The sequence below is a fragment of the Melopsittacus undulatus genome, chromosome 7 (genome assembly GCF_012275295.1).
Source record: "Melopsittacus undulatus isolate bMelUnd1 chromosome 7, bMelUnd1.mat.Z, whole genome shotgun sequence".
In the NCBI taxonomy this organism is placed as follows: Eukaryota; Metazoa; Chordata; class Aves; order Psittaciformes; family Psittaculidae; genus Melopsittacus; species Melopsittacus undulatus.
This window is the reverse complement of record NC_047533.1, coordinates 71,621,514-71,632,570: the sequence shown is the minus strand read 5'-3', so window position 1 is coordinate 71,632,570 and position 11,057 is coordinate 71,621,514. Positions and strand designations below refer to the sequence as shown.

The window sequence follows — 11,057 nt, the reverse complement described above, 5'->3', positions numbered from 1 at the left end:
TGAAAATGTGTGCCAGTGAATGAGTCCGTATTTACATATATTTGTACTCTGTATGTCCCACTCATTGAAAAGTTAAAAACTGTAAAGAGTGTCATGGTTCCAGGCAAGAATGACAAAACTGTAGGATCTTTTATTATATAAAAGTTATAAAAAGTTATAAAAATATAACTTAAACACAATGTACATACATGAAAGTAATCCTTAATGTACAAGGCGTCTTCCCTTTTATAGCTTTTTCTTCTTTTCCTTTGCTTTCTCTGTTTTCACTTCATGAGTTCTGATCACTGGTGATGTGTCTGAAAATAGCAGCAAGAACGGATTATCTGACCACCACCTAATGTTAAAATGATTGAGGCCTCAGGTGCAGACACCTCAAGCTTTCCAGTATACATGTTACACTGTACTTACCAAACCCTCACAAATGCAGCTTTAGTTTGTAATTATTTATATGCAGAGCCTTAATAGAAAAGATAAAGCTGGCTCGAAACAGGCACCACCTCATCTGCTTTGTGAAGCCAAAGCAGCAAATGCTGGAGTAGAGGTGAAGTATTGATTTCAGAATTTCTCTTATTGGATGGTGTGAAATTAATACTTAATTAAATTATTAAATCAAATTATTATTTATCAGCAACAATTATAGAATTAAATAATTTAATTAAATTAACAGTTCATGGAAACAAGTTTACTTTTATATGGTAACTCTTAATACATTACTGATAGGAACATATACTATTATGTGGATATAAAACCAGGCAAACTGAAGATGTTAATGGACAGTGAAAAATAAAAATGAGAATGTTTACCTTATACTTTAAATAAACAACTTGATTAGTTTTCCCTAAATCAGGTCACCTGTATGTCCCTGACACATGTGCCCTGTATGATGTGAGAAATAATAATTTCCCAGGTCTATCCAGCAGGACTTAAAGGGCCAAAGGGGAAGTAACTGGAATGTGCAATAAGAAGAAGTGCAGAAAAAAGAAATTCCACCTCACTTGGCCTCCTACCATCAAAGGAGCTCATGAGCACTTTACCAGTGTCTTCCAAGGGAGCAAGAAGAAAACCTGGAAGGTTCTCCATTGTCACTGTGGTCACCTCAGGTTTTAAACCTGGGAAAGAAAGGATATGCTTCTGAGGCCACTGCTGGGAAACTACATTTCTGGAGTCGACTGCTGTCAGAGTATCCTTCAGTTTCCATAGAAGAGTCATCAGCTTGTTAAAAATTTCACTGAACTGGACATGACAGCACCCCTCACCAGCTGCCACGTTTGAAATGTTAAGGATCTTGAAGCTTATTAGAGTTAAGGGGCTGAACAACAGTGCACATAGAGTTAATCCAATTTTTCTCCTAGGAGCAGGGTAGTATAGAAGTGGGTACTGCTAGTAAATCAGGCACATCTAAAATGACCTGATTTTAGATAAAGCAAAAACACAGGTAGTGTTTTGGCAGGTAACAAGAACAGTCTCTGCAGAGTGTATTTTAAATAAAATAGGAATACTTTTGGTAAATCCTTGTGCCTTGGTTTTTTATCTTTAACAGTCTCATCAGGTTCTGCGGGCTTTCCATCTTGTTCTGTGGCCTCCTATGTGTATCCTTACTATTTTTCATGGACTGAGAAGCTAGTGAGAAATTATTCATCAATATGTTATCACATATAACAAAAAGTCATTATAAATTATTTAAACATTCCATCTGACGTTCTTAGAAAATAAAATTGCAAACAATAAAACTTCCAGTAGCAAAGAAAAATGAGTAAGAAGTGAAGGCTATTAACAGAGATTTATACTTTGTGGGATTTCTGTTTAAGTGACAATGCAAACACATTTCTATTTTGCCTATAAATGTCCCCATTTGGGGAATGGAGAGCATGTGTTACTAAATGAGTATTATGCCCACAACTTCTAAGTCCCTCTTTGCCAGTAAAACTGCAAGAGTTGTGCAAAGGAGAGCAGTAGTGTCAGTTGCATTTTACAGATGGAAAACTAAGGTATGGAAAGATGTAATGTACTGAATCCAAAAATAAAACCAGAAAAGCTAACCCTTTGAGGATTCAGACCAGTGCAAAATTCAAAAGGCACTGTGCCTGACTGACTGTGCACTAACACCCACAGACTGACACGGTGACACCCATACCATACGAACTACTACAGCCTCCCACCCTTGCAGACTGTTCTGAACAGAACTTGGGACTGTTTCATTTTTGCTACTGTCACCAAATTCTCAAATAAAAAGAGGGAAAAAACCAAACCAAACCCACATGAGCCAGAGATGGAGGTAACTGGCTGACCAGATTAACAAACAAGATCAAAGAATCTCACTCATGTTGCCAATTCAGTGCTTTGAAGGGGATTTCTTAGTTGTGAAACAAGCATTAAAAAATATAGATTAGCTAACAAACATGCACTTCATCTTCACGCAGCCAAGCAGCTGAGGGAAGCAAAGGTCAATGAGCAGCAATATTAATGTTCTAGTCAGGGTGACTGCTCAGCCCAACTGTTTTAGAGGCAAGCTTCTGATGTTCCAAGAATGCAAAAGATAAAGTGACTGAGAAGTCTGCATTAGTAAGATAACAATACAATACAGACATGCTGAAGTTAAGTTGGAACTACAAAAAAATGCCACCTGAGAAGCAGGAAATATGCCTTGGATCTATGGTTAGATTTCTGCCTGTAATAGCACTAGCTTAGAGCTGGGTGCACAGCATCTCTAGTACCATCCTACCTGCAGTGCTTATGTGTCTGTATTTTCAGACCTTGAAAAACAGAAAGATGTAGTGTTTCAATGTGATATTCAGTCAGTATTATATGAAAATCTAGTTTTTCCTACTGCATCTGTTCATTTTGGGGTGTTTCTGCCACTTCAATGTAATAAAACAGTCCTGACAGCCTGGCTCCCTGACAAGTCATTAACAGACATTAGTAGACTCTGAAAATGTTCTTCACTCTCACACCTATTCTGTGATGCAGGAAATCTTATTTTTATCACTTAAGAGCTACACAAACACAGCCTTACATCCACATTTCCAGTAAACCCCAAGACTTTTCTAAATGTGTTACAGGAACCACAACAGCTATGACAAATATTTAGTATTAGGCAACTGTTATGCTTATTACTGCAAATATTGATGTTAGGTATCCCTACATTATTTATCCAAATAAAGCAATTTACCAGTACTGCATGGAATTTCTCTTCCCTTCATATGGTACATTCATTAGCTGCTACATTTTACTCACAATTAATTTATCACAGAAAAAACTTTCTGCTTGAACAGAACTGTGACAGGCAGCCTGATGGATGCAAGAACAGGTCACTTTTAGGTAAGTGGGCCACAGCTGCTAAAGCAGTGCTTTAAAATGAATCCTCAGTACATTATGTTTCAATAAACTTGCATACTGTAATTGCAGTTGTTGGAACCATAAATAGAAGATTGATCCCATGCCAGCCCTGTACGCTTGAGAATTATTCATGTTCAGCAACATGGATGGATTCTGTAAGTGATGTATTACAAAGGTACATGAAAAAATAAATGCAGTGCAAAGTACAGATACTACAATCATAAACTGTAAGAGACCAGTGACTGATAGTGGGATTCCCCTGGTTTCTACAGAATGGCTGAATTTAACATACAGTTTGTAACTTACACACTGTACTGGCTGGGAAGAGACCTAGCCAAGCTCTCTGGATCAGGGGATGGGACTGTACTTACTTATATGGGGAACTGTGGCTGCACCCTCTGGAGAGCAGACCTTCTGTGCAGATGGTCTGTTCTGTGGTGAGGCACTGGAGCCAGCTGCAAGGTCTTCCAGTGGAGCAGTTAACAACAAGTGTACTGGAGACTTTTCTCTGTGTCTCCACTCCTGAGACACCTTCTTGGGGGCAGACGTGTAGTCAGAAGCTGGTGAGAAGATGGATGCACCTCCTAGGAGATATCCAAGCAAAAAGCAGTGAGCACATACCTCAAAAGAAACCCCCATTCAAGCTTTAATGTTATATCTGTGACAGTTACAGGGTTGAGGTCCCTTCATCACTGCATTGTTTCATCCTTTCCATTCCTTGTTAGTAGCCAAGGTTGCAGGAGAGTATAGCCTTTTTGCAAAATGCTTGTTTCTCTTAAAGTGATTCTTGTGTGAAGAACAGCCAGTAAAACTGCCTAGGAGAAAGCAGGGCCTGCTTTTTCTGCTGTGTCTGTAGGGAGTATCCTAGGTGCTAAACCCCAGCAGTCCCCGTACGTTACTGCTGACTTCAATCTCATAACTTAGGCATAAGAAGCAGAAAAATAATGTTGCTTACACAGGTTTGCCATTTCCCTTCTTTCCAACAAGTGACTGACATGCTTTGAATTCCTGGCAGAGAGGGAGTCATAAGGAAAAGAGACAAGACATGCAGAGAAATACACAATCAACAGATTATGTAACATATTTTCATATGCGGGCACACTGCATGCATGTAAAAATAAAGAAGAGGTTGCATGCAACTAATAAGGGGAATATTAACTACAGGTTTTCCCTTTTTATTCCCATAGCCTGTTTCTTTACTCTTAACACCCCCCTCCTGGAACGTCTTGAAAGTAATTTGTGTGGCTTCTAACAAACTCCCCTTGCTGAACTACATCTCAAGTCTTCTATGTAAAAAAACCTGCTTGCAGCTGCTTTGGAAGCTAGGAAGAATCCCTGGATGTTGAGTAGAAGGCTTTGCTAGAAGGCTGACAGTAGCTACCCAGGAGATTTTCTTTAATACTCAAAAATATAAAAAGAGGACCTATAGCAGTTACTCCTCAGGACAAACAGAGCAGCTCTAGCCTATTCCTGGAGCAGAATGGCTTAAATAATAGAGAATAATTAAATATATGAGCATCTGCAGGCAAATCTCAGAGAAAATTCACAGAATGGATAAGCAATGGCAAAAAGAGAGACTGCAGCAAAGTCTGATATCTTCAAACCCTAATGCTCAAAGTTGTATCTTTCTATCTCTGGTTAGGTTAATGAACTCATGTCACCACATTTTAAGAGGTACTGACCACCCAGTACTTGGAAAGAAATCAATGGAATTTGCAATGAGCTGATTCCTCTCAAAAGCACACCCATATTTAGATATCTGAATATAGAATTCAAGAGCCTAAATTTAGGCACCAAAAATGTGACAATATTATCCATAGTACACAAGATTATCACTATTCGTGAATAACTACCATGGAAGATAACCATTTTAGGTACAGTGGTATCAACCTGCATGGACCAGGTTTGCAACAAAATACAGATTTGCAGCAAGTTCAGTAAAGACTTTGTAACAGAACCTCATAGGTGTTTGGGTAATGACCTAAGAAAATATACTGTATTTGGACTATATTTTTTGTAATATTATTTTATGTTCCAGTTTGACATTGATATGGCACATTCATCCTCAACTGCAGCCAGTGAAAACTTACCAAGGGATGTAAAGGGCAGGGTAACATCTTGTGACTGAAGGTCTGCTCTATGGAAGCACAAAGGACTCCTGCAAGCAAAATGATGGGAAAACTGGCACTCTGAAAGCATTATGCTAAGTTTTGGTAATACTAGCTAGCCAGTACAGTGAGAACATGAAGCTCTCCTATGTAATCTCCAGATTTTATACATGTAAATTAAAAGCTAACAATGTAAAGAAACTCCAGAGCTCTTTCTTAGAAGGATGAAAGTAACATCACAGCTTTGTTTTGTAATTCCTAGGAAGCTTTACCATTATGAATAAACCAACATAAACAAGCTCACTGGTGACGCTGTATTAAAGAAGCCTTAGGAACTTGTTCTTAAATGAGTATTTTAAGAAGTAGGTTACTCAGCTGAGTGAAAGCACTTCTCACCATTCACAAGCATCTTTTTCCATACTGTTTTCAGTAGCAGAGTCTTTAGCTGCAATCTGCCTGTACAGAAACACACATCACTGTCAAAAACCCAGCAAAGGCCATGCCAGTAGGGTCACTACATGCACATTTTTAGAAGATAAGCTTGTTTCTTAAGTAGAGTGCAATGGCAGCCACATTGTAATACTGAAGAAAAGGCATCATAAAATTGTTGTATGAGTCCACTAAAAGAAGTCTGTTAGTGTCAGAGGGAATTCAGACTATTCCTCTTGGAAAGAAATGACTAGATTCACAGTCATAAAGATGAAAAAAACCCCAATAACTGCTTTAGACAACTAGTGCCACTGCAGTCTTCCTTCTGGTTACTCACACAACAATGCTTCTAATTAGCTTCTTCAGACCAGCCTCTTTTTAGCCCATATTTCACCATAACATAAACTCTTGCCTTTTCCAGGTTTGGACCTAAGTCTTTCCTCATGCACTGTTAATTTTTAAGAGTACAGTCGTATTCGATAAGAATTTCCATTGAGAATGGAAATGGATAATTGATTAAATTAAAAAACCACAAAGAGCTAGACTAATTTTGAGCATTGAGAGACACTTGGTAGTGTTCCAAAGAAGTAAAATCTTGCTGAATTTAACACTTTTTTGTAGAACTGCTCCATTTCCACCAGCAGCTCTTCTATTCCATCTCTATTTACACCACCATGTCTGCTAAGCATGCTTGAAGCACACGAAGTGCTGTCTTTGTTTATCATACTAAGACTTCTTGCTCTATGTCAGGCTTTTTGTGACAACCTCAGCTTTGGGATAGACAAAAAAAGAATAAATCAAGTAAGATTTTACAGCAAATGGCATCTGGTTTTGCCATCTTATGTTCTGATACTGTAATTTTGGATACAGCATGACTTTTAACTAAGGCACTGGGAACAGGAGAAAAAAAGTACTAAATGAGCTTCATCTCAGTCTTCAGTACAGGGGACTGGAGTATCTCCCATATGAAGACAGGCTGAGAAAATTGGGGCTGTTCAGCCTGGAGAAGAGAAGGCTGCATGGAGACCTCAGAGCAGCCTTCCAGTATCTGAAGGGGGCCTACAGGGTTGCTGGGGAGGGACTATTCATTAGGGACTGTAGTGATAGGACAAGGGGTAATGGGTTGAAACTTAAACAGCAGAGGTTTAGACTGGATATAAGGAAGAAATTCTTTACTGTTAGGGTGGTGAGGCACTGGAATGGGTTGCCCAGGGAGGTTGTGAGTGCTCCATTCCTGGCAGTGTTCAAGACCAGGTTGGATAAAGCCTTGGGTGATATGGTTTAGTGTGAGGTGTCCCTGCCCATGGCAGGGGGGTTGGAACTAGATGATCTTGAGGTCCTTTCCAACCCTAACTATTCTATGATTCTATGATTCATAGGAGACAATCTACAAAATCTTGTCTCTGCTAAAGCTACCTAGAAGCACATTGTTCCAGCTTTCCATATATCACTTGTGTATACTTTTGTAAAGGTCCTCTATTTAATTAACAAAGTATCTACTTAAGAGGAAGCTTCTTAACTTCTACAGACTTCAGCAATGTCTTGTGGATGTCACCACAATACTTTTCTTTCCAGAAAATACCAAGGTGATGAATGCCTTTTGGTAATCCTTCCCACTTGTTTGACACCCATTCTGTAATATATAAAACCACAAGCTTTGGAGATTATGGACACAAGCCTGACCAATGAATCTTAACACATCATTACTTCACTAAGCTATCTCAGAGTTTTGATCTACAAGGAACTTCTAGTCTTCAGTAGAACACAGCACCAAACACAGCATCGAATCTGGAATACATAGGATATTGACTGGTATGATTTTGCTCCAACAGTGTGTATGATGGGAGAAGTGTCATGGTTTAAGTAAATATGATTCTAATAGAAGTCCATTAATTATATTTTCCTTTATGTAATATCTTTATGATCTGACTCAGAAATATCAGAATTCGTGCTGTATTGATTTCTCAACTTCAGGTCATTATCAGTTGTTTAGTAATTAGCTGCTACAACGAGAGGAAGAATATTTGCACAAGGCAAAGGATGAGGAGAGTTCTACATGAAAACAAAAGCAGAACATCAAAAAGCAAGCAATAAAGGCAAATGGTGTAGTAACCTTCTATTACACTACCACCTAAAGCATCTGAGGAACCTTGAAAACAACAGAATCTTTGGAAGCTTTCAGGTTAATTCAAGCTAACTTGTAAACCCTATTTTCTTGCAAAAAGGTTTGCTCCTGAGGCACACAAATAGCCAGATCCCAGTTTAAAAAAGCAAGACAAGTACACAGCATGCAACACAAGTAATACTCTTACGTGGCTGCTAAAGGTGATTTTCTCCCACCATTGCTGCCATCCTTGGCAAGATCCACAGAGGGAATATCATTGCCTGAACTTGTTAACTCTTGAAGAATCCTCTTTAGATCCTGCAATGGTTCATCCTTCAAAATGTCTGGCTTGGAAGACATCTGAAATAAAATTCAAAGTACTTATAAAGGTACTCTCTTTTTCAGTTCCTTCCTATACTCATCTAAAGTCACATATTTACCCCCCCGCCTCTACTCTTGTCTTCACAGTTAGAAACAAGGCAGATTTTTTGTCATTTTTGTTCAGAAGTGTTGGAGGCTAGACTTGATTATGGGAAAAATGTCAAAATACTCTCCAAATATGACTGCACTTTTATCTGGAAGTTATCTGACAGCGATGTGTAAAGCAACTAAGTACAACTGAGGAACGATATGGCTAACATCTGCATTTTGTAACATTTGCATGTTGTAAAAAGATTATGACTACTGTTTCAAGGTCAAAAACATTAAAATAAGCCTTTCATTATGGAAGTTTTCCCCCCACCACTCTACAACCATTACCTTTTTCAGTACTCAGCACCAGTAATCATCACGTATGTGACAGCTCTGCTCCCTTCTGACCTGTGACCCCAGGTATTACTGTCCAGTGCACAAACACAGCTCTGAAGGTTGAAATACTAGTTGTATCATGGTGTTGTCTAGGCACTCATTTCTATCACAGCTCAGCTGTCTGCAAATATAAACCACTTCATTGTCACGGCTACGCTCTGAGATGAAGTGCAATATTATTCTCATTTTACTAATTGGGACTCAAGGCAAAGGCCTGGTTCAAAGAATCCTCTCCTGACAGAAAGAACTGGATTTTTCAGACTACTCAAGCACTTCTCATGTTCAAAGCACTGCTCCTGCTGAGTTATGCTTCATCTGTGGATGGAACTGGCTAGAAGCATTTTGCTAGCATGATTTCATTGAAAAAGTTACTTCCAATGGGAACACACTAGTTTCAGCAGAGCTTCTATGGAGAACAAGCCCTCAGCTACACAATGGGTCAATGTGATACTTAGACCAAATCCATCTTTCCCAAACTCTGGCTAAGAAACCAGGCTATTGATCAGGTAGGGTCTCTGTCTCACATGACAGAGCTGCTTAATTTTGTACAATAACTAATCATGCAGGAACCAGGAAGATTCAAGTAGACCTTGAATCAAGCTCTCTTATGACTTGTTAGGTTGTTGCCATGGTACTACGTATATCAGAAGTATACATCTATTAAAGTAAAGAGAAAGGGAGTACCTGATACTGCAGGGAGTTTACAGACTTAACTCTTCTTTGTTCCTTGATGTAAATGTTTGTCACCACATCAGAAAGTAAAACAGAAAATATTATTGAAAAATATCCGCAGTAGCTTGTAGTCTCCTACAGATTTTGAGGTAAAAATTAATGAAAAAAGACTCTACCAATTTCTATGGGAGATACATCAGGTCCCTTTTGGAGAATGAGATAAAATCTACACAGAAGATACCAAAAGATTATATTTTTTCATGAGAGATTTGAGTTGATCTATTCTGTAACAAAAAACCAGAACACTAACACCTAAAGATGTACAAAAGCAGAAGAAAGGAAGGACAGTGATGTGTCTTTTAGGATAAAATTGGTCATAGTAAAAGCCAGCTTGGAGAAAGATTCAAGTATTAAAAGCTACTACAGGTGAATCAGATGATGAAATTTATCAGAAATCATGTACCAGTCTATTTTCACTGCCAAATGTAAGTGATTTACAGCAAGTAGAGAGCTAGCAAAAAAAAAAGTGAAGATCAAACTGCTTACAGATCAGTACCTTCAATTTTAAGATTATAAATGCCATTGGTGATAGAGGCAAGATAAACTCCTATTACAATCCACAGATTTTTTTACTGTCTGGTTGTTTTTTACATATAAAAAGAAAGACAATCTGAAAAGCCACAGTGTACAAGAAGCTACAGAAAATTTTTTCATCTCTGGTGTTAAGAATTCACTCTTGGACAGTCCTACCGGATGCTCTACCATTTATGAATCCCACATTATTTTTACTCTTTGGAACATCCCCGTTTCCTGTGCAGTTTCCCATTTTGAGACAGGTACTCACCTGAGTGACACAGCTGGCCAAGTTCAGGGAAGGTGGCACAACAGCTGAGTGCAGGTGGGAAGGGGGCACTATGTGCCGCAGCTTGCCTGAGGGACAAGGTGCCAAGTAACCTCGGCCCTGCAGCTCCTGTGGAAAAACATGAGCCAGGCAGAATAAGCAAGTATAGCTAAGCAGAATAAAAGGGTACAGACATCATGCCCTCTGTAACAGGGCATCTCTTAGCCAAATACCTTATAACATGCACCACTAATTTCTCAAACACTTCTTAGTGTTTATTAGGTGTGTTCAGACATAAACCTTCTAGCGAGTGATTCAGGTGCAGGAGCGGCAGTTTCATTTCTTGTCACAATTTTAAAGTACGCTCTGAAACCATTCAAATGGAGGTGATCTCAAGGCCATCACAAAATGAAACTGTCTCACAGTTCCTGTACCTCTTTTTCCCCACTTGTGTGAGAATTTCTTTCATTTGAGTAAGGGATTTCCTGCCTTTGCCATTGTTGATATGAAGTACTTACTGGATCACTGGTGCAGATATCACTCTGATGTAGAGTGGTATTTTGAAAACAACATTTTGTTTCTCACTCAAAACTAGCAATTGGGGTGGGTCACTAAAATTAACAGTAATTCCATTCCAAGTGTACCATTCATTTATAGCAGTAGTTTCATTGCAGCCTTAATAGTCTGTGGTTACAAGTAAGGCAAAGGTAAATAATATTCTCTATTAAACTCATTAGTAGAGACTGGACTGAATCTATTG

General features: G+C 38.7%; 1 protein-coding gene across 1 annotated transcript in view; it reads right to left on the bottom strand.

Moving 5' to 3' along the window:
• CCDC158 (coiled-coil domain containing 158) overlaps positions 1 to 11,057 on the bottom strand; it is a 32,632-nt gene continuing 21,575 nt past the window's right edge. The window contains 7 exon segments of the mRNA XM_034064469.1: positions 1 to 296; positions 3,708 to 3,837; positions 3,868 to 3,920; positions 5,427 to 5,494; positions 5,841 to 5,900; positions 8,186 to 8,337; positions 10,301 to 10,426. Of these exon segments, the coding sequence (XP_033920360.1) occupies positions 226 to 296; positions 3,708 to 3,837; positions 3,868 to 3,920; positions 5,427 to 5,494; positions 5,841 to 5,900; positions 8,186 to 8,337; positions 10,301 to 10,426 (660 nt within the window). The 3' untranslated portion in view covers positions 1 to 225.